The 26,623-nt window shown below is 40.5% G+C and overlaps 3 protein-coding genes across 7 annotated transcripts in view; 2 read left to right on the forward strand and 1 right to left on the reverse strand.

Annotated features, from left to right (window-relative positions):
- Positions 1–20,716, forward strand: part of LOC117214301 — a 38,509-nt gene extending 17,793 nt beyond the window's left edge. For 2 of the 3 annotated variants that reach the window (XM_033460292.1, XM_033460294.1), the window contains exons 2-12: positions 6,361–8,899; positions 13,554–13,648; positions 13,733–13,862; positions 14,076–14,179; positions 14,318–14,495; positions 14,885–15,128; positions 15,215–15,389; positions 15,460–15,586; positions 15,659–15,832; positions 15,955–16,037; positions 17,002–20,716. In XM_033460292.1, coding sequence (XP_033316183.1) covers positions 6,773–8,899; positions 13,554–13,648; positions 13,733–13,862; positions 14,076–14,179; positions 14,318–14,495; positions 14,885–15,128; positions 15,215–15,389; positions 15,460–15,586; positions 15,659–15,832; positions 15,955–16,037; positions 17,002–17,212 — 3,648 coding nt within the window. In that variant the 5' untranslated portion in view covers positions 6,361–6,772 and the 3' untranslated portion in view covers positions 17,213–20,716. Of the gene's footprint in view, positions 1–6,360; positions 8,900–13,553; positions 13,649–13,732; positions 13,863–14,075; positions 14,180–14,317; positions 14,496–14,884; positions 15,129–15,214; positions 15,390–15,459; positions 15,587–15,658; positions 15,833–15,954; positions 16,038–16,435; positions 16,475–17,001 lie in introns of all 3 variants that reach the window. The other variant, XM_033460295.1, reaches the window with a different exon arrangement.
- A 267-nt stretch (positions 20,717–20,983) lies between these two features.
- Positions 20,984–23,896, forward strand: LOC117214444 (protein O-mannosyl-transferase TMTC4-like). The gene is made up of 9 exons (XM_033460557.1): positions 20,984–21,169; positions 21,245–21,470; positions 21,541–21,724; positions 21,807–21,986; positions 22,045–22,505; positions 22,576–22,956; positions 23,024–23,131; positions 23,232–23,373; positions 23,440–23,896. Exons 1-9 carry the CDS (start codon positions 21,139–21,141, stop codon positions 23,872–23,874), a joined length of 2,148 nt encoding a protein of 715 aa, XP_033316448.1. The 5' UTR covers positions 20,984–21,138; the 3' UTR covers positions 23,875–23,896.
- On the reverse strand, positions 23,833–25,570 carry LOC117214452 (snRNA-activating protein complex subunit 3). Of its 3 annotated transcripts, none has more exons than XM_033460581.1 (6): positions 25,492–25,570; positions 25,192–25,406; positions 24,933–25,122; positions 24,586–24,858; positions 24,269–24,513; positions 23,912–24,182 (listed from the first exon to the last, which is right to left on the reverse strand). In XM_033460581.1, the coding sequence occupies exons 2-6, from the start codon at positions 25,377–25,379 to the stop codon at positions 23,912–23,914; spliced, it is 1,167 nt and encodes a 388-aa protein (XP_033316472.1). In that variant the 5' UTR covers positions 25,380–25,406; positions 25,492–25,570. The 3 variants fall into 3 exon arrangements, with proteins under 3 accessions (XP_033316473.1, XP_033316472.1, XP_033316471.1); XM_033460580.1 differs by having other exon boundaries at positions 25,476–25,556; XM_033460582.1 differs by lacking the exon at positions 25,492–25,570 and having other exon boundaries at positions 23,833–24,182; positions 25,192–25,379.
- Between the last annotated feature and the right edge of the window lie 1,053 nt (positions 25,571–26,623).

Raw genomic sequence — 26,623 nt, forward strand, 5'->3', positions numbered from 1 at the left:
GCGAGACTCGTGGGGATTCGTTTAGTAAATTTTTGCTTGTGGTGGTGTGGTACGAGCGTGGATTTTAGGGAAGTAAACGTAGTATCTCAATGCCAATTTTATTTTTAACCCTTTAAAAGCTGCGGTTGAATGGAAGAGTCGCGTCACGGAGCGTAGATATTTCATTGTATTTGAATGGAAGAGGCGCGTTTGCGCTTTGGTGAAGATGATATCGAGAGTTTCAAAGGAACCAGCTTTGATGAAAAGAAAGATCACAGTGTACTTTCTTTTGCTTCGTATTAGAAACTCCTTTTATTCGTTTATTAATTAATCTCGTTTTCGTTATTCTTTCTACCCGATATACGTTTGACGGATAACTCGGATTATAATTTCAAACGATTCAAACGTAACGTCGATGATCAAACGTATTTCGTTCGTATTAATCTGGTTTTGGAAACTCTGATCGTTTTACCGTGCCTCCATAAGATAACGATTTCGTGGAATTTATATTCGGAAGATATAAGACGAGTCTCGACGGAAGAGTTCAATCGGTCGAATACACCGAGGTAGTACGCCAGGTTACAATTTTAGAAGCGGACAGATAGAAAGAAGGATTGTACTCCGCGAATATCATGCTCCGGGATTCGACACGAGCCGATTCAGGGGTTTCTGCCCCGAATACGTGTGTTCGACTTCGCGTACGAGAGTATTCGCGGCCAGAAATACATTTGACCGTAAGTTATCTCGGTGTCGATGATCGACTCTGTTCGAATATTGACTCGAGCAACGTGACAGACATCTTCCTTGCGATAGTGGCGACGAACTCGATTCGATCATTTTTAATGCGTCGAAATATTTCATTCGTCATTAATTTCCATTCCAGGAAGTTTGTTGAATTCGTTAAATAGCGTTGACGTAATTAAACTCGCGATTTTGATACCTTATTTTCAGAGTTAGGATACTCGAATATTCTAGTATTTACTTGGTGTTTTTCGATTCAGTCGTCGCCTCCTAGATCCTGCGTGTGAATGTTCGCATCACGTCTAATATTACAGGACGAACCGAAATAAACTTTGCTCGAGTGCACATAGTGGTGCATGTACGCATACGAGTCGCACCTATCGCCACGTTCGCGCTTGCACACAGCCGTACACATACACGAGCCACGATCTGCATGCGAAAGCACGCACGACACGTCTTGCTTATTTGCAAAACTGTGACTCGTTGATCGGTGGATTTTATCGCGACTGGTGACGATAGATCGCTGTTGCTTGGGCTTCCGTTCGAATAATCAATTCCTTTGAAATCTTCCGGTACTGTCGTTCGGTTGGAACTGGATCGAAGGTTGTATGGAATTATCTTGTGACTATTTTTGTCCTATTGTTGATTAACTAAGCAACGATGTTACGACGCGAGAAAAAGCGTATCTTGAACATGAAAAATTCACGATAAAAAGTAGAATAGTTGGAGAAATTGAAATTGCCTATAATTGCGATGAATGATAATAACTCCATCGACAAAAGAAGTTTTATCAACGGAATTATAGTCGTCTGTCGTCGGTGAGTGACGTGTTTTAAGCTGACACGCGAGCGTTCGGCCATCGTATTCTTTTAATTTATCATCGACGTAGTTTTTAATCGGAAACCGATCGCAGATGTTAAAAGACGTTCTCTAGTCAATTCGTGTTATTTCAAGCATTTAAGCAGGCCAGAATACACAAAACTTTTAAGCATCCTATCGGCAAAACTTCCGACGTTGTCGAAAGTCCGGAAGACGTGGAACACTCGCCGAGAAAGTTGATTTATCGAAAAGTTTGCCTAGTAAATTCGAAGCTGTCCTGACGTCGTCGATAATCGCATTGATCGGTTCCTTTTCCTTTCGTTTATCGAGGGGACTCGATGACGAGTTGGAATTTTTGGGTCAATCTGATGGCAAAACTATCGACTAGAGACAGTTTCGCGAAGTCTTCTGCCAGATAATAATTCATATCTCCGCTCCTTGGAAATATTTCAAAGAGATCTAAAAATATTTGCGAAACGAATGCTTGATCGTAATCTGGCGTTCATCGGCCTTGTGAATTTCACTTGATCTTCTTTTTCAGACGATGGTAAATTAAATTTTCAAAATTTCACTTCGCAACGAACTTCTAAGCAAAGTTTCTTTCGGAGTGTTTATTCTTGATCCTGATTCTTCATATTTCTCGCCTGAGAAAGCAATTTCACGGGCGAACCAGGCAATAAAGAATTTAATATAACGCCCGGAGACTATGGATGAATGACTTTAGGCTGTTAAGCCTAAAAACTGCTTGACTTAGCGACGAATTCTTGGGTGAAATTCTATGGAAGGCAAGAGGGCTTCGGTGAGCGACTTTTCGACCGGCTATTTCGAGAGCCGAAACGCTCAAACCCTCGTGGCGTTCGTTTTACATATTATCGCGATTCCATCTGCGTACGGAGGTTTTCGCGTTGACCGCGAGAACCGAAGGATCCATACAGCCTTGAGATTAAGTAAACCATACGGCGTCGTTCGCGTAATCGCGCCAATTTCTCTCTCTTTGCGTATTTACCACACGGACATTTTAAGGAGAAGAAACTCACAGTTCTTCAACGAATCATGTGCAATTTCAACGTCTCGATCGTTTATTATATATAATATCAAGTCGTTCCATAAGTAACGTTCTTTATCTTTGTTCTGCGAATTTCCAGGGAAATATCGAACGGCAGCTGCTGAAAGCTTGAGCTCGAGCAATTGACGAGTTAAAACGGTGAATGATGATGAAAGTGATGAATTGGTTTTTATATTAACGTTAAAGAAAGGGTATTTTTAAGGATAGAAATTGGTATTCCTAGTGTGAAATGATCACAAGAGCTTGAAGGTTCGATAGAGGGATTCTATATTTTGCCAGTGGATCGATATCGGAATCGATGGACCGTGTCGGTGAAAAATACACGGTCATCCTTGAAATCGATTTTTTCCCTCTCTTTCGCACGTTGCATTAAGAACTATTTATAACGAGACACCCTTCTCGTCTCCGATTGTGAAACTGTCTGAACTAATTTTCTTCGCGATGCTCCCGCCTCGTTGAGATCTGTATTCTTCCCATCGCGTTGTCCCACTTTTCCCTCATAGATGATAAGCAAATTGAAGGTTTGCGCGAGATGCGTTTTAATTGAGCACGATCGAAGGTAGAGTGAGATTAATTAGGACCATCTACATAGTAGTATTTCTATGGAATCCTATGGCATCGACGAGTAACAGAATTTTGCCGACCTTCTGTTGCAACCTTTTAGGGATTTCGGTGAAGGTTGTAGAATTTGTTTGGCCGTAACATCTATTACATAATTCGCTAATATTATTAGCTTGTAAATTATTGCGCAAAAGAAGAATATAGTAGTAAGAGTATAGTAACTTTTTGTCATGTATACTTTAATCTTCTGAAACATGACAAGGCCGAGGCTATTCAATAATGCAGAGATTTGAACTTATTTGAAGTAAATGTCAATCGTGTAAATTGCACGTTTATTTACTTTCATAGCTGGGCATGTATTCCTCGATAAAATTGCAATTTGAGAAGAATAAAAACGAAAGGTAGGATTATTGCATACACGCGGAAACTGAACGTTGCGTGCACCCGACGTGGTTCCGATCACGGGATTGACACCGTTTACAGCGTATCGATATTGGCTCGGCCGCTATTTTTAGTGGGCCGTATCGTATTCTAACGATGCAAACCGCAAACGTGACCGAGTTATGCGACGTCGAGAGTCCCTTCTACGTAGAAAACGAAGCGTGTACACCGCTACGTGACAAGCTGACACGCGACCCATTACGATATACACTTATCAGGCCGCGATGTGCGATCGTCGTTCGACTTTCTGTCGGTCGTTCACGTTCGACGGTCGTTGATTATCCGCTCCTCTCCTGGAACCGTTCCAGGAACACGCGATTTCGACGTTTCATGGTATTTCCGGCGAAATTCCTAGGTAAACTCGCCTGTTATCCACTTTCGTCGAATATCCGACGAACATCGAAAACGAAAATTCCGTTTCAGTCCGTGTGTTCCAAAGCTGTGATTTCCCTGGCGAATCTTTTATTCGAACTGATCGAGCAAATTGTGGAAAGGACGAGGTGTGACGCGTTTACCCCAATTTAGAGGTGGAAAATCTGGAAGTGTGGTCCGTTTGCGACCTTGTTTCAGCATTTCGTTTGTTTCATCGTTGGTTATTTCAGATAGAGAGAGAGAGAGAGGAAGAGAGAGAAAGAGAGAGGGCTGGAAAAGGTAGGTGGTGCCGTTATCACAGGCCAAAGTGATTCATAGATTGGTAGAAAATAGCAAGGTTGTGCAGAGGTTGTTGATTCGTGAAACGGTGCGGTGGGCAGCAACTCGGAAACCAGGTCGAGGGAGATATACTTTATTTTTATTGAGCCAGCGGAATTGCGCTGTTAGAACCTGTACGCTATGCGTTTCGAAACGTTAGACAATCCGTCGATCAGAATACCTATTCGGTTTTGAAGGTTACATCATATTCCTGTATAGAATTTATAGTTTTCGTTGTTACGTCACCTCTTATCCCTAGCGAACGATATATTTAGAGTACACCATGAATCGTTTACTACAAGCTTAAGATTTACCTAGCCGAAAGTTAAAAACTATACGACGGTAGTTACGAGACGTTCATCGAGTTGAGTTCCATCGCGAAACAACTTTAAAAGAAGGAACTTATTCGAGCATGTTCCGCGCGAAAGTAGCGAGTGTTCGAACGATCGTTGACATTAAGGACGTCGACGGGTCTCGAGTGTCTCTCGAATCTGTATTGCCAAACTTTCATAGTAAATGTAATCTTTGGGTAAAAACGAAGGTAGAAAATCTGTATGTACGAAGACAGGTTGTCGTAGATCGGAGAAATAGCTTCGACAGAAACGGTACGTCCATAAATTCGTTTGGCATATACTGCAGGGACGACGTGCGAAAAGCGAGGACGCCAGGTTCCATTGCTAGATTCCTCAACTAAAATAAGAAACGACCGATTATTACATACGACGATGATTTACATAACGATGTAGAGATTAACTGACTTACATTGTCACTGATATCAGAGAAACATTAAAAACGCTTATCTTTTATTCTTATCGAAACAACGAATGCAATCTATCATTGTAATCTACGAACGAGGTGAAGATAGAGAACTCGACAAATGTGATAAGTGGAAGACTATTGAAAGTCGAAGGAACGCGCTTGGTTCGAAGCAAAAGACAAACGCGAAAAAAGAGAAGTCTCTATCAACGGAAATAGAAAGCACGAATTGTCGGCGCGACGATTTACTTTAAAAGCATAGAAATTAGAATAACTCGCCAGCGTTTCTTCGTAGTTCCCGCGAAGTCTTTGACATCGTGGCGCGAGTAGAATGCGGGATAACGTTAAAAATCATCGCCAGTAAGTTGCCAAACGCACGTCGGCCAGTCGGAGACAAAGAAAGCTTCGCTTCGGGAATACAAATTTCCCCTTGCTTGGGTTAATGGGCCGGGGAAAAGGGTAGAGAGGAGAGGAAAAACGTGAGGAACGCGTAACGTGCACGAGTCCCAGCCATTCGAGCACGATCGAAGCCGTGCACGCACGCCTGGTCACGGCCCGTACGCACGCATTTGCATACGCGTAGCAATGCAGGGTGAAAGTACCGATACGACGTTGCGATCTAGCTTGGACAAAGCCTGTCGCACGTTTCGTATACTTCTTCGCGCTTTAGGAAGCCTAGACTGAAATGCGAAATTTCAGAAGAACTAGCTGGAATATAAATTCATGGTCAAGTAAGAAACGTAGCAAGATCGTAAATCGACTTGCATTGACTACTATGGTAATTTCCAAGATCATTCGAGGCACTTTACGAGTCTCCATGAGGATTGTAATAAAGATAATCTTTTCACGAACGAATATTTTTCGAGCAGCGAGAAAAAATGTGTGTTCGTTTCACCTTGTAAAGAATACATTCTGCGTTCAAATTTAAGGTCAGTTTTAACGAGAACGTATGGATTAATTGCGTAAGAATTTATAATTACAATAGTTTATACAACTTTGATCGAGATTTTGATTTCTTACTTTCTTACGTTAAAACTTACTTTGATCTTACTATCTCGCTACGTTTTCCATATCAGCTGTAATTATCATTCTTATCAAGCCGTGTACGAAGCGGTTACTCGGCGCAAATGTAGTAGATGCCACAGTAAATCATTTCTAATTACGTACACCGTGTCCAAGACAAAGGGCGAGATTTATAGGACGCTATCTCCACGGTTTCACACCGCGTACCGTGGGTATCATATCCGAAAATACATCCACCTCGGACCAGCCGGGATAAATACTAATTTATATTTATCTTCTTTCAGATCACGTCCGATGCCCGCAATACATCGAAGAACGCGAAGATGTAGCTTGATCAGCCGCCACCAGCCGCGTGATCATCAAGAATCGAATTCCGCCGCAGTAACAGTGGACATACTTGGTCTATAATTAAACTATATAATGTGCTGACGGTGTACCCTAACGTGAACTCGCGCTCGCGTACCAGTTGAGCTCTACGACAAACAAGAACCTTCCTCCTCCGTTGTTCAATGCTCGCTAAAAGAACTACTTAACGTCTAAACCGTCGAGAACGAGAGATCAGGCAAAAAGACAGAAGGAAAGAAAACGAATCGAACGATGGGGGGACAGGCAGAGGGAGCGAGGATCGCGTGGACAGTGGCTCGACTTCCGTCGTGGCCGTGGAGAACGAGAATCTTGGGCCAGTTGGCCTGAGATATGCCAGAAGTGGCATCGTCAACGGTATCATCGACATCGTCATCGAGGCTCAAAGCGGAGACGGCGACGTCGAGGTCTGGCGGTATCGCTGGCCGACAGCTGGCGATAGAAATCGAGACGATCGAGCGCCGGGTCTGCGCCACCCGTCGCGACCTCTTCGTCCCCGTGACCATCGATCCGCGGCCCAGTCGGGCCGTCCACTGTCCCGATCTAAACGCCTGTTTGGTGAACGAGTCTCGAACCGGCCACGAACAGGTAGACTGTCAGGCGATTCACTTTGGCTACGCGATCCCAGTGAACGTAGTCCCCCTCGAGACCGATCCACGACTCGCCGAGCTCGTCTTGGACCACTCGACCGAGTTAAGCAGACGCGCCGCGAGCTTCTTGCTCGAGCACCATCCCCAGCTGCGTCAGCAGCGACAGACACAGCACGAACGCTGTTCAAGCATGGCAGCCACCGCGAAGCACGATCTGCGTCAGAAGTTTCCGACAGAAACGTCGACGTCCGGTGACGAGGACATTGCGGCGATCGCCAAGCAGATCAGCGATCACGCGGAGGCGATCTATCAGACATGGAAGAGTCGAGGACTAGCTCCTACAGAGATACTGAATTGCCACAGTAATGCTACGGCCGCGGACAAATTTGGAACTGCACTTACGCCGACTTCCGCGTCCAATAGCCCAAGTAGTACGGGGAAAGTTACTCCTACGAGCTCTAGCCCTGCCACCGCGGTGGATATATTGAGTCAAACGCCGAATCTCGATAACGGGAACTTGGAGAAGCTGGTGAACAATTTCGTAGTGGAGGACAAGGCTAGGTTAGCTGCGTCGAGGCAGAGATCGCCGTCGAAGACTCTGCCCTCGTCGATACAATTCGCGTTGGAGAAGTTCGAGAAGAACTCGATGCAGCAGCAACAACAACCGCAGACTTCTCCTTTGAAGAACAGCAACGTTGGTAGTCAAGTGAAACCGAAACAGGGAACTGTTTTGTTGTCTCCGACGTCCCCTTTCGCGAACAAACCGTCGCAGATAGTGAAGCCTCAGGTATCCACAAAGATTCCCGGTGCTCACCACCGGGAAGTGTTTCTAGAAACCATAGAGACCACTTTTCCGGCGGACATAACGCCGTCGAAGATCGTCCAGCAGAAGAGGCCGACGAGTACGGTAATCACCTCTCCCACCGCCTCTAATCTAGATGATCCTTCGACGAATTCAGGACTGACTACGTGGCCCTTAAAGAACAAATTAAACGAAAGTAAAAGAGTGACAGATCCTTCCAGATCGCCTCAGCAGGAAGTTAAATCGTTGACAAGTAAGGAGGAGAAAAGAAATAGTGGTTCTAATTCGAGCGTTTACCTCGACGAGGTCGCTCGTGAGGAGGAAAGACTGATAAATGCCCTGAAAACGGGCTCGGTGATCACGGAGGAGCCCGTAGAACGAACGGTACCTCTGACTCGCCAGAAACCGGCGATAAAGAGGGAGAAGCCGAAGGTGGAGCCTGTTAAACCGATAATTATCGGTCACAATCATCACGCAAGCGGTCTGGTGACCACTTCTGGCGCAGTAGTGAACAGTGCCGCATCTCCGACGCCTGGTAGCAACGCCAGTGCCACATCGGATACGAAATCTCTAAGCAAGGATGATTTGTCAAACATGTCAATGGTGGATTACGCAAAAGTCAGATACAGAGCGGCTCAGCAAAATCCTCCGACTCAACAGAGGCTGGAGGAGCAGAAAACAAACAACAACTTTAATTCTACGGAGCAGCTGGTGTCGACCACGAGGTCCAAGTTCGAAACGGAGATACAAAAGGACAAGGAAACTAACAAAGACGAGAAGGATCCTGTTACGTCTAGATGGGGTCCTAGAATCAATTCTCCTAGGCCGAGAATCGAACAAGTGCCCCATCCGGAATTGACCACGCAACAGAAGCAGCATATAAGAGCTGCTGCCGCGACTGGCACCGGAAACAATCCTATTAGACCGTTTTTGACCAGAGGATCCGTCGCGGAACGCGTTTTGATCTTCGAGAAGTGTCCGAGCGAGCTGTTGCTTGACAAACGGGGGCCACGGCAACCGGCTATCAACACTTGGAGAACTGGGCACGATGTTCAAAACAAGGCTCAGGTAAGTCGACGTTCATCGATCCATGATTATCCTTTCTCTTTTACTTTTTAGTTTGTTTATCGAAGATTCATTAACGCGACGATAATTGGAAAAATAAATTGACGAAGTTGGGAAACTATCGAGAGGATTGAATTTCGTGCCAGGGATACGGTGTAGAGGCGGAAAATTTCGAAGAGGTTTATCGAGTCGAGCGAAGATTTCAGCCGGTCGAAAATTTCAGTAGGTTGTGCAACGAACGTGGATGCATAAAGAAAATCGTGCAAGACAAGCCACGTTTTCCTGGAAGCAGCGTCTAATTCGACGGGATGAGTCTGTGCCTCGAAAACCTCGAGTCCATGCCGATCGGAAAGACGTGTCTTCCCTCGCGCGTTCTCGCCGCTCTGGGTGGCTTATATCGGGCGTTTTGGTCGCCGTCCAAATTCCTCCTTCTCTGGGAGGATGTTCGACCGGTCGACTCCTGCACTTTTGTCTCGAAACGAGTTCAAGATCTCTTCGCGTAGAGGTCGTTTCTGCATGCCTCGAGTCTTTCTTCTCGAACATCGCCCGATGCTACTTCTCATCTTTGTTATCGAACTCGCCTAGCTGCCTTTGATCTCTCCTTTTTGAAACGATATGAACGATGTTATTAAATTGGAGCACCTTCAAAATTATGTATCGAGGCTACGAAGAGTATTGGAATGTCGAAGACCATTTGTCATCGTCTTTGAACTATGTTAAAATACCTGTTTTCTCGAAAAATTTGGTTACCTAGCTGATTCTTCTAAAATTAATCTTTACGTGAATCTATGAATATTTCAATGTTGTTCTTAGAAGATATACTATCGAACGATAATAAGAAACACAAGTTTAAATCGATCGAACGATTAAGAAAGAAACATTCTCGCGAGTTTCAAAGTGGCTCTGGATCATAGCCAGGAGGAGGAGAAATATACCTGGCACGATTCGCCTGCCAAAAACCGTTATTGCCCTGGCTTTTCCTAGTCGAACATGGGTATACTTGTTTCGAGTGCATCCACCGATCTCCGTAACCTTATAATCACTTCAAACAAACTCCAACCACGCGCCTCTTTCCAAATTTTTTTCCTTTATTTGGTACGATCTATCGAGAATCACGGAGGCTATTAAGCTTGATCAGCGAATCTTCTTCGGGTAGTCAAGGAGCGAGTTAATCGTGAGTTACCCACCATGTGACAAACCACGGTTCTCCAATATGGCGTTGCTGAATGATCAGACAATGCACGTGGCACGTGGCACGAGGTTATTAGACGGTTATTACCTTTTCAATGTGCTTTGAGATCAAACTAGATTTTGGTCAGAGAAATTCCTGCCAATTCCGCCTACGACTTTTACAATTAATTCGAGATCATTATCGAACTGATTCAAGAAAATTGATAGCAAATTCTCGATATCGTTGTAATAAACAGCACAAAGTAACAATGGGAACAACAAGATTCCACGGATTCCAGCGTGCGTGTGAAGTAAACGAGAAACACGTGGATATTTATGGATGCAATGTGTATCAGAGAGGCCGCAGCAATTGCCTCGCGTTGCACCGTCGATGGATATAAAGGAGACTCGAAGAAAATTTGTTGTGTTTAAAAAAAAGTAACATGGAAGTTGGTGGATGTATCCAGAAGTCAATGGTGTTTGTTGCCTCTGCTCAATGCCAGATGTATTTTCTTATGCTTGAACGAAGTCTCTCTTTCCATGTGGTAGCCGATGTTTTCGTCGCCAGTTTTCGTGGCTATTAACCGTTTAAGACGACTCATAAACAGGACGAAGAATAAAAAGAAAGATACGTCGATGGAGTTTAAAAGACGCAGTTCATCGTGATATCAGAGAAGAGGGCTCGATTAATTTAATCGACGCGTGTCTCTCGTTTGTTTGATCGCCGAGCCGCTGAGTCACTGCTCGGTTTTCGTTACGATTAATGTTATTCGACCTCGAGAAGAGGAATAAAGCGGACCACCATGGCCATAAGTGGAAACGGACAGCTCTCGACCGCTTATCGTCTTGTACTCTTGGCTAAATAATACCCATGACGTTACGTTGGTGTTATTTATCGTGCAGGGTGGTCCATGATTCGCAAGGCTATTATATAGAAACGAATGACAACTCGATAGAATATAGTTGGTCACGACGCACGATAGGATTACTGGAATTGGTAATTTCGCTGAAATTGCCAGCTGGAATTAATTTAACGATAGAAGAACGGCTTAAGGCGATCACGCGGCTAGGTAAGGTTCCAGGTATCGGGTAATTAAAATTCCCATTGGAAAGGACGTGCGATCGGTGACGCCGCGTTGTATCACCGGTGTGTATATAGCCCGATATGGAAAAACGTGAAGACTCGGGTAGCGGCGACGTGAGATCGGTGGCACGACGGTCAAAGGAAAATAGGAAAAAGTTTCGAGCGCCCTTGGGGTTAACGGCGAGAAATCGTTCTCGCCGGCGAATATCTGCGACGACTGACTGACTCATTGTAGCCGCTCCATATTGGATACCGTGCTAGATTTTAAAAGGCCGTCGTCTGTCGCCTTGGAATCGAGCGTGGCTGACTCTATCACCGCTTATGGCTGAAAAGCGGACTCTCAAGCCAGGAAAGTTCACTGTGACCAACTACAAGCGACACTCGTTAGGATAATGGGAACCAGGAAGGAAACGTTTCGATATGAAATATCTTTAACGACGTACAGGTTTTACGTTTAAACTCGAACATATAATTGCAACCATGCAGATTCGAATACTTAAGTTTAATATCGAACTTTAGGTATTCAAATTCGCACATTTAGAAGGTTAAAATGGTAGAACAAACTATTCCCCTCTTAAGGATAGAGCTCTCGATGAATCCAATCAACGAATTAGGTTCCCTGGCTGGCGCATTTCTCTGCACAGTTCTCTTCAACTTTCTGTACGATCCTCGCAAGAATATCTGATTGAATCAGGACCTCGATGAAACTGCCACTCTCTTTCATCGTCAGAGCCGCGGTCCAATTAATTTAAAATATGTTTACGAACTCGGCATCCTCCTCTTCCATGAATTAAAGCATCGATGGGCAACAAAATCGAATGTAAATACCGCAGCATCGGTCGAACGGTGAAGGTCAAGTATTCGGTATCGAAACGAGTGGTCCTTGGCCGGTTGGCAGAGCGAGGATTCGATCGGGAGGCGTAGCCGAATTCGCTATGTCAATTGGAACGCTGATTGACGGTATCCCGTGTGTCAGACAGCGAACCGTGCCAAACATGAGACTGCGATAATTGTACCAGTCGTTTTGCCTAATCTGCCCCAATGTCATGGGACGTGGACCCGGTCTGTTCCAGGATTTCACAACGATTCGCGTCTTCGGTTATCGATAACTATCGATTCGTTGTTTATACTATAACTATCTATACTATATCTGCTTTATATTCCAATTTCGTTGCTTTCCCACTTGTTAACTTTCGCTCGTGAATAGCAACTCTTACGTTAGGTCTATTTTCATTCCAAGTTAGGTTCCCCCGAGTCTTATCCCCTCGATACGTTCGATCTGGGACTATCGTTGATTATCGTTCGGTCACTCGAGCGGACGTTGCCTTATATTCGCCTGGTGGAACGGGCGTGCATTATTGATCTTCCTTAAACGGATTCCATCGAAGAAGCTCTACCGCTATTTTTATTACTCGCAGTATTTTTTTCTCGCGTCTATTATTACCGCTGCTGTCGTTAGCCTTGCCACTATTTCTGGCGATCATTGACATCTCTTATCTTCGATACCTTCGTTGAGCAAACTTTGTAAAATCTCCATTCTTCCCGTTCTTTCTTGGAAAAAAAGCAAATATTTGAAATGAAGCAAAGGAAAGGATGTACAGTGTTTAACGATCGACACCTAACATGCGATGAACCGAAAGATCCTGTCGTCTCTTGACCGTGATGTTGGAAACAACAGCGTATATAGGAGGAGACTCGTGATGTAACCATAGTCACATGGGCGAGGCGATGCATTAGCCGCGTTGGCCGGCCTCTTTGCATTCTTCGGATCCTTGGCGTCGCGTAACAGGATGTCGTGTCCTTGGTACGCCGATACCTTCGCCTCGGAACGGCGCTTTCGAAGAAGCATAGAATTATTCCGACTCGTCGACGACGATCGATTAGACACCTTGGAGAACCGCATCGATCCAACGTAACCGGAAGCTCGAACAATATAATGAGATCAGGATCGTGGCTTGCCGTGTCCTTTGTTTGTAACACGCGACATAAACCAAGTTATGTAACGAAGGAAATTAACTGGAGGAAATAAAGCCAATTTAGCTTCTCCAACATGTTTCGAGAACTTTATGCTGCATTACGAGATTAACCCTGCTGCGATTCTTGAATTTTCATGTTTTATGGAACGAAAGAAACTTCAGCACACGATGCAAAATTATTCGGCTCCGACTTAAGAAATTTTCTAACCGTGGAAAATGTAATTCGAAGAACGCAGCAGAGTTGAGTAATTCTAATTACGGGTTCGTTGCGAATAATATCACTAAATACACGGTGCAAAATCGTAACCATGTTCAAATAACGATCGATCGTATACTAAGCGAATATATATAGACGAACGTAGGCTGCGATTTTGCTACTTTTCACGGTCCCAATCAGTCTGGTCGGAACGATGCTTGTTGGTTCTAGACGTACGCGAAAGACAAGACACAGCAAAAGAGCTTGCCACCGCACACGACACTCCAGAGGCACGTGAAAGCGAACAGAAACGTTCACATACCACGGTAAACGTTGATCCAAACCGTATGCGATACAATAACCGTTGAACTATTCGATTAAGGATAACGAAAACGAAATTTCTATTGCAGATTTTACTTTCCCGGAGGGAAACCTCTGCCGTTGTCGCAAGTAGAGGCAACTATCGCGAGGATCACCGCTGCTTTCCAAACTCTTCCTGGTCATCGTGCATCTCGAGCCCAATTTCACGCTATCACCAAGGTAAAACGACCGTTGAAACTTGTTAAAAGTCGCAAGGATAACGTTCTTCCTCGTTTACTCGTTCTTCGGTTTAATACAGAGATTCGAGCCGAGATTTGATCTTGACCATTCGCGTATTCTCTCACGTGGGCAGCGATTTCACGTGGGAAAGCCGTAACTCTAACGTTCCGTGGTTAGAACAGCTGCATACAAAGGCTATGATTTGTCTTGCAGGCATGCGACTTGCCGCTCTATTGGAAGGTGCCGCTTTTCCTTGCCGCCGGAGGAGATCAGACCGGCTACGTTGAGATGAACGCGTTCCTCGAGTTTTGGAAAGAGTATGCTATAACATACACCTTATAAAAGTCAATAAACACATCTGAAAAATGAATCGAGATATTCGAGCGCTTTAATTCGAAAGAATTGTTCTCTAATTCGGTAAGTTTAATGAATGTCGTGGGATTGATTATTTATAGACTGTCGAACACCTACCATGACGCGGCAAGCAAGTTTATCCGAATCACAACCCGGGGCCAGAGGAACAATATACTACCAGAGGATTTGATCCCATTGGTACAAGACGTAGTCGAGACTCATCCCGGTTTAACTTTCCTCAAAGAAGCTACTGAGTTCCATTCACGCTACGTACACACGGTTCGTATTCGCGCGATAAATATTTGCTGGATATTTCTCTCAATGCAGGCAAAGATAGAGGGAGAAGAAAAAAAAAGATTCCACGGAAGATGGACCGTAGTTTACGCAACGTGGATCGTCTTGAATTATTCAAGATGATCGTGCTCGCCTCGAGCAATTATCACGCGCGCTTCTGGTCATTGGAAAATCATTTTAACGAGCGAACGTTGCGCTGTTTTTTTACTCGATTTCACATCAGCCACTTAAATGGAATCTTTCAGATTTTTTTTCTATTTAACCGGCTTCTGTATTTGCACGTCGTATTTGTACGTTCAATACCGAGGATGTAGTTAAGGCGACAAATTTATATTTATATCTTGTTTGATGATTTTCACGATTCTTGACGTCAGGTGATCGCCAGGATATTCTATTGTGTGAATCGAAGCTGGAGCGGAAGAATTTCCGTCGCCGAACTGCGAAGAAGCAACCTTTTGTCGGTGATAGCGATCCTCGAACACGAGGAGGATATCAATCAAGTGACTGCCTACTTCAGCTATGAGCATTTCTATGTGATCTACTGCAAATTCTGGGAGCTTGACCGAGATCACGATCTCTTCATCGACAAAACGGATCTCACAAAGCATAATGATCACGGTGAGGAAAATTTCTTCCAGAAAAAACATCCTTTGTAAGTTTCGTTGCTAGGGAATTCTCTTATTTTTGGTTGGATCGTATTACAGCTCTTTCCAAGCGTATGATCGCGAGAATATTCAGCGGTGCAGTGACCAGGGGTGGCGTGAAAAGCGGAAACGGCGTTCAACAACCCCAGGATAAAATGAGTTACACGGAATTCGTGTGGTTCTTGTTAAGCGAGGAGGACAAAAACCATCCGACTGCTATTGAATATTGGTTCAGGTATAACGTGTAATGTTTAAGCTAGATGCGTTGTACGAACAATAGATATTTCATTTCGGATGATCGATAGATGCATGGATCTCGATGGCGATGGATATTTGTCAATGTACGAGCTGGAATATTTTTATGAAGAACAATTGCATCGTATGGAAGCGATTGGACTGGAAACGTTACCCTTTGAGGATTGCCTTTGTCAGGTTAGTAAGTGAAAATTACGTCATTATGTAGTTTTGTTTATAATTTTAAGTTAATAATTTTTTGGTTGGTAGATGTTGGACATGATCAAACCAGCGACGCCGGGAAAGATATCTCTAAGCGACTTGAAGAAGTGCAAGATGACCTCAATCTTCTTCGACACGTTCTTCAACCTCGAGAAGTACCTGGATCACGAGCAGAGAGATCCCTTTGCATCTGCTAGGGAGCATGACCCCGATGGTCACGAGGTAAAAAGCTCTTGAAATTATCAAATGCAAATAAAATGAAATTTACCAGGAAACACTCGTTGTTATGAGTACCTCGCTGATATCTGTTATCGTTATGTTTTCTTTTGTTTCATTCGCAACAGCTGTCGGATTGGGACCGATTCGCGGCAGAGGAGTATGAACTGTTGGTCACCGAAGAGAGCGGTAACGAACAGAATGAGCAAATGTAAGTATTGATTTCGCGCGACTTACATTACACACACGGTTCGTCTATGTCATATAATCGATACGTGAATATTTTTACTATCATCTATTAACGTCATCAAGCATATAACTCATCGATATTATTAATAGCGATTAGTATTCATTAAAATGAAATCAGTCAGGGATTCGTGTAAAGAATCGTTTAAAACATTAAGAAATATCGAACACTAGCGTGCAGTACAATAGACGTTTCATAGAAAGTTCTTGCTTATCATATCAAGCTATGAAACGAAAGTCATAGCTTTCGAATTGTGGCATGCGTTGTCGTTAGATAAACAGTATGCCCTGCTGCGGGATCTAACAATTTCATTTTGTACTGTGACCGTAATGACCATAGTGCGCTCTATGCGTTTGTTGCAGGCTGTGTGATGATGAAATGTAACCATCATCTGCAGCTCAGTAAGTAAACAAAACAAAAACTGCATGATCTAGTGATGCACGACCTTCGTGTATGCATAATGTATTAATTAGAGAGTCGGCTAACCGCTTATTTCATTTCTTTCTTATTTTTTTTTTTTTTTTTTTTTATTCTCCGTACCGTTTTATCCGTACCGTATTATTCGAATACTAACTGGCTCTCGGTTGAACATACGGTATATCATTAATTTTAATTCATGCAAGATGGTCGAGATATTTCGAAACTACGATTAACGCTATTAAAAGCTGTATATTTTTATTCCTATAATCGCTGAATGAAGGAAACTCTTTACATGCTCGTAAGCCAAGAGTGAATTTCGAGGATTGAATTTCAAATGCTTTTTAGACGCCATTTTTGCTTCTACTAAAATATGAACCTGTGTTGCATCGTTTTTTAATCGACTAAGTGCTGTAGTTGAATCACTGATAGTTCACCTATTATTTTGCCCTATGACAGAATCGAAGATTTATTTAAAGCAAAAAAGAAAAAAGGCGTTTATTTTTCCTAGGTCAAACGATTCCATGTCGGAAGACGTGTTTTCCCAACACCTGGAGGTTCTGGACGGTGAATCCGTGGATGTACTTCAGGGAATAGATACCGAATACCAAGGATACCCCGAGTTATCTACGAACAGTCCATTGGATTTCAACTGTCAACAGTCGAGGTACCAATATTACGACAGTGGTGACAGCGACGATTACGCTGAGAGCGATAATTGAACGGGAATGGGAAAGCCGAACGTCAACCTCGGGAAGAGAAAGCAAAGGAAGGGGGAAATTGACTTTTTCCTCGAAGCAATTCAGTAGTCTAAACGCGTAGTTGTTTTCCATATAGTAGGAGTGTCGTGTAATCTTTTTGTGAACAGCCGTATATTATGGTGAAACGATTCTCGACGAAACTGTGTATACGAATCCATTCGGTGATCTGGCAAGAATCGTTTCTTTCAAGTACAAAGACAAAGATCATTCAAGTACAAAGATCTGAGAACGATTGATTTTAACCTTCTACCTGGATAGTATAATCGAACAATGTTAAAACGTATCAATGAAACAGAACAGGAAGCTTTTTTAGAAGCTAGACATATTTAATCGTTTGAGATAAGAAAATAAGAAGAGGGAAGTATCGAGCGATCCTCTTTGAAACGGAGAAGCTTCGATATCACCGAATCGATCCGTAACTATGAATAGTAGTCGAGAGGAAGATTCAGGCAACGGCACGACGATGTGTGATAAGCAAGCGTCATTGTTCAATCTCTCTACGATATACATATTGTGTACTTCACGTTGTAAATAGACAGCAAATCACGGACCCTTATTTTTACTTAACGCGAGAAAGTCACTTGAAAAAAATGCAGGTCTTTCAATTGCTGCAGCCATTTATAAGAAAGTCAACTGACAGTAGCTGTAGAAATATAAAACAATTTAATCAGTCGGTTCTCGAGCAAATTCATCCCGATGGACTACAATTTTTCTAGTTCGAAGGATATTATTTTTTAGACGAGAACGGGATGAAATTCCGCGAAAAAACACACACCCTAGTTTCAGCCCGAGGCTGCAACAACTGGAAATTGCACGTTAGAAGATTCGACGTCGTTGGATTTGCGAGTAAGAGGTGCTGTTACCCTATATAATCGTCTTGTAAGCCATAGTGTTACACTGTACGCAAAGTATTGCACGCACGAGAACGTTCAAAGGATCGAGCGAGATCGTAACAGTAAGATATTCCTCTAATTCGATCCGGTATAATATTCGTAATGTGGGTGTGTCCTATTCTTTTTCTGGAAATCTCAGACTACGATCTACGATTGTTGTTTCTTTTCCACGTGTTTGCAGGCATTTCTTGCAAAATGATGAATACAAGCCAAAGATGAGACGTGTTCTGTTATCTTCAGCATGAAGGTAGAAAGGAAAACGAAGAGACAGAGAAATTGTGTAAACGCAGATGCTGCTCTAAATGATAGGAACATCGTCCCCTTCAACCTATAAGTGACATTTGTTTCGAGGTTCAAAGGGATTTATTGGGATCTCCCTTTACCAGTTGGACGTTGAGTGGACGTAGCTTTTTTTATAAACAAAGTTAAAGTTGCTTTATAGTGTTCTCCTCGAAACGATGCATTCTGAATATCGATTGTTTATCTTCTTTCCATACTTTTTTTTTTTTTTTTTTTTAATTACGTTAATAAAGTGGCCCCGAGAGTTTAGATACTTTTTAAATGATTGTTAAGGAATTATTGTGGTTTAAAGTATGCAAATCTCCGCTGACAGATGCAAGGAGATTCTATTTTTAGATTCCTTTTCGTTAGGAAAACACCATGAAGAACGTATATATGACGATCATTGAAGAGCGTGTAGTGAAATTTTGTTGAAAGTGTCTACTGCCACAGCAATGGATTCTTAAACGCGGCTCGACTTAATCTAATTTACGACACTGGAGAACGGAAGTTGTACCCTCTTGTTTTTTAAACATCTCTTAAATACGTTTTAATTGTTACTGTTAAATTAATTGCTCATTAGAGATTTTATTTCTGCGTGAATTCTACGACTTGTTGTTCCATTAAATGATAATTGTACGAGCGATATATCGTTACGTTTGATTGTGAAAGTACTCGAAGAGTACTCGTATGTTCAGGGTACAATTGATTTACGAGATCCGCTTGAGCCGCCAAGACTGCTGGAATGTATATATTAATTTCGTTTCCGAAATTTAATTTTAACTGCGTATACATATATAATATTACTCTAGTCGAAATGTGTGCTATAATTCACATAACGAAGACCACGTGAGATGGCGCGTTAATTTTAAATCTGTTTCGTGTTATTTGTTAATTAACAGAGTTGAATTGCAAGCAACGTGAACGAGCGTTGATGGAAAATTCTTTGTCGTAAAGGATGCTCGAGTACTGGACCATATTACAGATAATCACTTTCGATAATACATCTTGGAAATACTTCCAAAGAATTTACCAAAATATATCATAAGTAATTCGCAATGGTAATAAAGACATATCGAAAATCTTTGAACGATCAGACGTTTTAAAATGAAATATTTATATTAGAAAGAATTGTGATCCTATCGATACTCCTGAAACACGGTTATTGTTCTTGTTACTGTTACGTACCTGTGTTCGCTTGATTACGTAAATCGGTTCTTTTAAGAACCATTCTTTAAAATCGTTCATTCAGATTTCGTGTTTACCAGCTTCCGATATCACACGATGGAATCACACGTTCCTTTACGTCGTTGAATTTTCACGATTAACAGTAAAAGAGAAATAAAGTGATGTAGGTGTTCAATAGAAAGACCTCTTACAGAATCGAATTCTTAAATATCGACGTAATATTTTTTAAGGATAGCTAATCTTTTATTTGGCGAGTTATCTATTAACTTAAAATATTGTTAGATATTCTATCATTAAAAAAATGAGAAAAGAAAAAGGAAAGAATCTCTCCGATAAGAAGAGGAGGATATTTAGCGCTTCCTATTGACCATTTGAAGAAATGAAAAAGATGAGGAAACGATCATCCAAATAGGTCTCCCCAAATAAGAGGTTGACGTTTATCACGGAAGTTATTTAATTTCTTTATTGCGTTTCCGCATTCAGAGAACCGTTTTCACCGCGAGTGATCGCTTTTGTTGACTGTCCAAAGATGTAACTATTAACACTTACAGTTGTATCTTTTATATAGCTCGTTATGATTTTTTTTTTACAATATATATATATATATATATGTATGTATATGTATATATATGTGCATATCTCTTGGTAAAAATTTCGTTGTGACAATGTAGTGCGCATCGAGTTTTCATTAAACGAAAGTTAAGACACGTGGAAGATGGGCGAGAACGTCCGGTTATATTATTCGTCATTGCATTTGGCCATGTTTTCGATTGTTATATTTATTCATTATTCTATGATAGGTTTATCACTGTTCTATAGATCTGTTACGTGATTTCTTAAATCGAGCGTCGTCATGCCACGATTTCGTGTCTTTTTCGAAGAAAGGAAGGAAGACGATTATTATTATTATTATTATTTTCTTCTTTTTTTTCGATGTGAAATTCGAATTTGTGGTTTAATTTTGCACACGCGTGCTTAGGCCGTCTCGATAAATAGACTCACGTTCACTATTTACCTACATTTTTATTTATATATTTTATCTGTGCATGAGTAGACAATTAAGGTAATTTTGCAAGTTAATAAAAATGAATGGTAAAAACTATTATCTGAAATCGATTTTTCACTCTCTTATCCTTCCCTTTTATCTTTATTATTTTGATATGAAATAAATTTCAAATAATGTAACCATATACACATGTATGGATTCGTTACGATAAATCGCACAGGGCGCAAGATTGTAAAAGGTTTTCGTAATCGGTATTACAGAACATGAAACATGACACGAGTTATATGAAATGCCATCTATTTATTATTCTATGAAACTCGTCTGCGTAATTGTATTTTACGCTCTACCGATAACATTGAAAATGACATGAAAATGGTAAGAAGTAAGGAATTCACAAATTCTCAAGGCGTTTTGTTACGGAAGACAAAGATACAGAGATAATAAATTTTTAATTAGAAAGAACAGATATATAAGAACTTGAAGATGAATATTTGATAGAATTCGTTAGAGCGGAAAACAATATGCCATTAAAAATGAATTCCAAATTACCAGGTACATTAACGTACATATCTGTACGGTATTGTATTTTATAAATTAAACAATACTAATATAATCTAACTTTTACAGATGTTCCAATATCATTTTCTTTAATTATAATCACTACATTATCTCTGTGTTTTATTAATAGCTATAATGGTGAATTTGTATTTGATGATTCTGAAGCCATTGTACATAATGAAGATGTTCAAACCAGTCCTTTGATGGATATATTTAAAAATGATTTTTGGGGTACAAGACTGACATATAAGCAAAGCCACAAGTCGTATAGACCACTTACGATCTTATCTTTTAGGTAACATCTTTTTATATAATAAGAACTAACGTGTTAAGTATATTTTCTAAGGGAATTGCATTATTTGTAGATTACATTTTTGGCTTCGTGAAAAATTGATAGCTCAAGATTATCACATAGTGAATATAATACTTCATACCATTGTTTCCATATTAATGTTACCAGTATTTAATATACTTATAGACTCAAAAGAAAGGAGTACTACGTTTTATGCTACCGCATTGTTTGCTGTTCATCCAGTGCATACAGAAGCTGTATGTAATTGTAATTATATGCTTTTCTTTTATAAGAATCGAAGATGTACCTTTTGTTCTCCTAATTCATGCAAATGCGTAGGTTTCGGGCATTGTAGGTAGAGCAGAATTATTGTGTGCTCTATTTATGTGGATATCCATTATATTTTATTACTATTCAATCTATGCGAGGAGATTATTATACAGATGGCTCAGTATGTGTGGTTGTATCGCATCTGTTGCAATTGCAATGCTGTGCAAAGAAACAGGAATTACTGCAGTGGTAAGAAATATTTTTTCCATCTGTTAGTGTGTAAATATAATAATGACATCTTTTTCAGGGAATTTGTTGCATATATGACATTATAGTAGTAAACAAGCTATATCCATTCCAAATAATCTTGTTCATTACATCAAGACCTTCGTGTGAGCAACTGAAGAATTTTATTAAACAAAAACAAAAATTACTAATCAGGCTCTTTATACTTTTTGCGTCTGGTTTGATACTTATAATTTCGAGATTTTGCATAATGGAGTTTAAGGCTCCAATCTTTCAACCTGTGGATAACCCAGCATCATTCATGCACAATATATTTTTACGAATATTAAATTACAATTATATTTACTGTTTGAATATATGGCTATTGATATGTCCTGAGTGGCTGTGCTTTGATTGGTCAATGGGTTGTATACCCTTAATTAATTTCAATGATAAAAGAATACTTTTTGTTCTTCTGTTCTGGTTAATAGTTGGTGCAATGTTGGTATATATATTTAATTCTTATGAAGATACATTTTTAAGGTAATTATATACTTCGTAAATCTATGGAACAATAAAATGAAAATATAAGAAAATTTTCTTTGTATTGCAGATACTCGATTATGGGAGTGACAATGCTCGTTATTCCATTTTTGCCAGCCAGCAATATCTTTTTTAATGTTGGTTTCGTTTTGGCAGAGAGAACTCTATACATTCCCTCTGCTGGTTACTGCCTTTTAGTTGTTATAGGATTACAGAAACTTTATAACCGTGTCCCTGTGCAATATTTGCTATTATCATATGTAGCTTTAATTTCGTTGTTCTTTGTGAAATCGTGGATAAGAAGTGACCAATGGAGAACTGAAACTACTTTATTCCGATCAGCATTACATGTTTGTCCATTAAATGCAAAAGTACACTATAATATTGCGAAAAATGCGGCTGATGCCGGAAACTCTACATTAGCGCAATACGAATACGAGGAAGCTCTGAGGTATAAAAGACTACAGAAATAAAATAAATCTCTCAAACGTAAAATAACTTTAATATGTATTAAGTAGACTAAATCCCACGTATGCTCAAGCTATGAACAACCTCGGAAATTTGCTCAAAGATCAAGGAAAGTATTTAGAAGCAGAGACGTTGTTTAAGCGAGCTATTGAGTTACAGTAAGTCTAATTGTGTGTATGTATATATGTCCAATTACTTAATCGTCTTGGTTGAAATTGCCTATTGAAAATGCAGTGCTACTAAGTTGTCATTTTTTAGGGAGGACTTTGCCACAGCATGGATGAATTTAGGCATTGTTTTATCGGCATTAAAACGATACGAAGAATCGGAAAAAAGTTACTTGACTGCTTTGACTTATAGAAGCAAATATCCTGATTGCTTTTATAATTTGGGTGTGCTGGTTAGTAATATTAATCAAAACCTTAAAGAAAGTAAATACGGAAATTCTAAGTGACTGTGTTTATAGTATTTGGAGCAGAAAAATTATGATAAAGCATTGAAAGCCTGGGAATCTGCTACGAAACAAAGAAATACGCACAGAAGAGCATGGACCAATATGGTATTACTTCTTGATGATTTAGGTATGCGAGAAGATGCTCTAAAAGTAGCAAATCAAGCTTTACGATATATACCGGATGATGCATCTATTCATTTCAATATCGCAAACATATTGGGGAAAGCAGGAAATTTTGTGGAAGCGGAAGTGTATTTTAAGAATGCAATATCAAGGAATCCTAAAGATGCTATGTTTTATACGAATTTGGGTGTACTGTATCATAGATGGAATAAACTCAATGAAGCAGAAGATATGTATAAGAAAGCATTAGAGTTCAAACCAGAATTAAATAGTGCAAAGGAAAATTTGAGAAAGCTATATTCTCTGAAAACGTTAATAAAATAGTCTATTTTTTGATGCAAACAGATGGAGTTCGGTACATTTATATTTCTATTTTTCCCTTCACGGCTTCAATATTTCGTGGATATGCGTACGCTTTAAATTCGCCGACCTTTTTACCATTAATATAGTTATAAGACTTAAAACAAATATCACAAAAATAACAAGGATTGTGCGGTATTCTTTCATGTTCCATTGTAATCCATTGAACAGTGAAGATACCACATATCATACAAAATTTGGAAGATGTAGGTCTTAATCTAATTATTCTTGGATACGCGGATATCGCTAATTCATCATCACAGTTAATAAACCTGAAAATAGTAGGAAAGTAAAATGAGGTCAAAAAAGGTAAATCTATTTCAAAATTAGAAGTTTATATATGACACAATAAAATTACCTAGCATCGCTAAACACAATTAAATGTTCACAACCACCTTGGTGCTTGTACACCCATGGGAATCCAAATCTTACGCACAATGAATCCAGCGTACAATCTTCCATTGTAGCAGTATTAAAAGGTCCTAATTTTGGTCTTCTTTGTGCCCAATTGATGATTACCTTACTGTAGTCAACATTTGTGGGACACCTCATATCATTATAGAAAGTATCTTCAATAAAAAAGAATCCTGATTTGTAAACATCCTAAAGTCATGAAAAATACTATAAATTACAAATGCAGTGCATCTAACTAAATATTAAGAAAGAATAAATTACTTTTGCCATAGGTCCTATCGCATTGTCCAAGTTATTGCTACATTCTCTAGAAATACTGAAATCAGCAATACATGATATTTTATCCCGTAATTGAGCAAGTGTTTGAGAACCTAGTATCGCTATAACATTATGTAATCGTAACAATGTACCACATTCCGTCTTTGGTGCACTTTTTCCACGGTGTAGAAAAGGATAGTAAATTCTAACAAATATAAGAATATCATGACCAGGAACAGCACACATTTCATTTGTTGCTTCTACCTTTCTATAATTCTGAGGGAAAGAAAAAATAGTAATCGTATACAAAATATATTTCTTTTCATTTCCATTTCAAACTAGATACTTACTACGAACAATTCGCTTAGGTATTTATAAGTAGGCTTTTTGAAGTTTTGTTTTAACCTTTGCCTTAGACTTTGAATAGTTTGTAACTGTACATCTTTTGGTGGTTCTTGAGCATCAAACACCTCTTTTTTTCTTATTTTTCTATTATTAATTAATTTTGGAACTTCTCCTTCCACTGTCAAATTATCAACGCTAAAAATAATTGTTTTACATTATCGTAGAACAACTTTGAAAGATCGAAGTTTACAGATGTTGAAAAACCTGCAATATTCTGTTAACGTGGACATTTCTTCCTCTGTAAGCTGAACTCCCATCATCTCCATCAAATTATCTTCAGCTCTTTTCATAGGTATAAAACAATCGATCAGTTTCCGATAGTCATTAAAATACTCTTTTATATGCACTTTCGCTGATGCATTTCTATTATAAAATTTATATACATCGTCCATTGTAACGAATTAAAGAAATATCTAGAACTACAATTATTTCAAGGTATAAAATGAGCTCGTCAATTTCACAACGTTTTGTGATTGTTTATACTGCACCTAACCCCAACCTAACCTGCATTATGCTTTGGAAAGCGGTGTCTCTCAAACTTTCGAAGTTAAGACTGAAGACCAAAGACAACTAGTAATGTTTACAGTTCAGAAGAATATATGATCGAGAAATGGTAACTTTCGTTTTGCATGGAGGACGTGTTTTGCTAAAACGATGATAGATAGCGGTGCAATGCAGAGTAGAGAGCCACATTATTCACGGAGACCCATTATTTATCATCGGTCAGTTATTTATCTCAAAACCAAAAATTAGGATGCTTACGTTAAAAGTGAAATTTATAGAAAGAAACTATATTCTACTATTTATCTCACGTCACTAGGGTTACTTTCTATATCGCATAAAGATCCGAAGAAAAAATCCAAAGAACTAAAAAAAAAAACACCTAAAGGCAAATGTATCAGAATTAGCTTGCAAACTTTCTCGTACAACGCTCTCTTACCCTGCAACAGTCAGGACGGATAATTCGCGAGTAGAAAGTGTCAAGCGTAGTTCGACCGAAATGGTATATATACAACGCATTCGAGTCATCAACAAGGGAGAAGTAGAATAAGACAATGAACGCGTGGCAAAAGACCACAATGAAGAGGCGTAAACCGGGCTCGCTCACGGTGCACTGCTCTCGCCAATGGTCCGTGCGAATGTGACTCCGCCTCTTAAGCGTGGCCAACTTTCCCCCTTAGTCCCATCGTGATTATTGGCCGTGCTTGGTCGAGCGTGCGCACCAGTACTCCTACTCCGGCGCACACAATAGCAAGGGATCATAATTACAAGAGAGCATGTACTTTACTTGCTCGATCACACGGATGCGCAGAAGTGTGCGCAGAGCTTTAGTGTGAGCGGCCACCGATTGGTCGATCGACCACTTGCAGCCCTCGCATCTTCCATCTCCTTTCTACTCGCGCTTCTTTGCATATTTCTCTCTCATTCCCACTCTCTATCCTCGTTTAATTTTCCTTGCACGGATGAGGATCTTCCTCTATATTTTATCTCGCTCGCTCTCGCCGAATCTTTACGTTTCCTCTTATTCGCTCTCGTTGCGACGAGTATGCACGATCACGCACGCTTAAAACAAGAGTACACAGTAGGTGGGTACGTTCTTTCACGCACACACGCGTTCAATCGCGAGAGATACGCT

The sequence above is a fragment of the Bombus bifarius genome, unplaced genomic scaffold (genome assembly GCF_011952205.1).
Source record: "Bombus bifarius isolate JDL3187 unplaced genomic scaffold, Bbif_JDL3187 scf7180000009200, whole genome shotgun sequence".
Lineage (NCBI taxonomy): Eukaryota > Metazoa > Arthropoda > Insecta > Hymenoptera > Apidae > Bombus > Bombus bifarius.

Bases quoted from the DNA above. Each gene is read 5' to 3' on its own strand.
- LOC117214452 (XM_033460582.1), bottom strand. From the start codon at position 25,379: ATGGACGATGTATATAAATTTTATAATAGAAATGCATCAGCGAAAGTG. The intron at 24,859-24,932 runs GTAAGTATCTAG...TCTTTCCCTCAG, and splicing joins ACCTAAGCGAATTGTTCGTA to AATTATAGAAAGGTAGAAGC. The intron at 24,183-24,268 runs GTAATTTTATTG...TACTATTTTCAG, and splicing joins ATTGTGTTTAGCGATGCTAG to GTTTATTAACTGTGATGATG.
- LOC117214444 (XM_033460557.1), top strand. From the start codon at position 21,139: ATGCCATTAAAAATGAATTCCAAATTACCAG. The intron at 21,471-21,540 runs GTAACATCTTTT...CATTATTTGTAG, and splicing joins CTTACGATCTTATCTTTTAG to ATTACATTTTTGGCTTCGTG. The intron at 23,374-23,439 runs GTTAGTAATATT...CTGTGTTTATAG, and splicing joins TTTATAATTTGGGTGTGCTG to TATTTGGAGCAGAAAAATTA.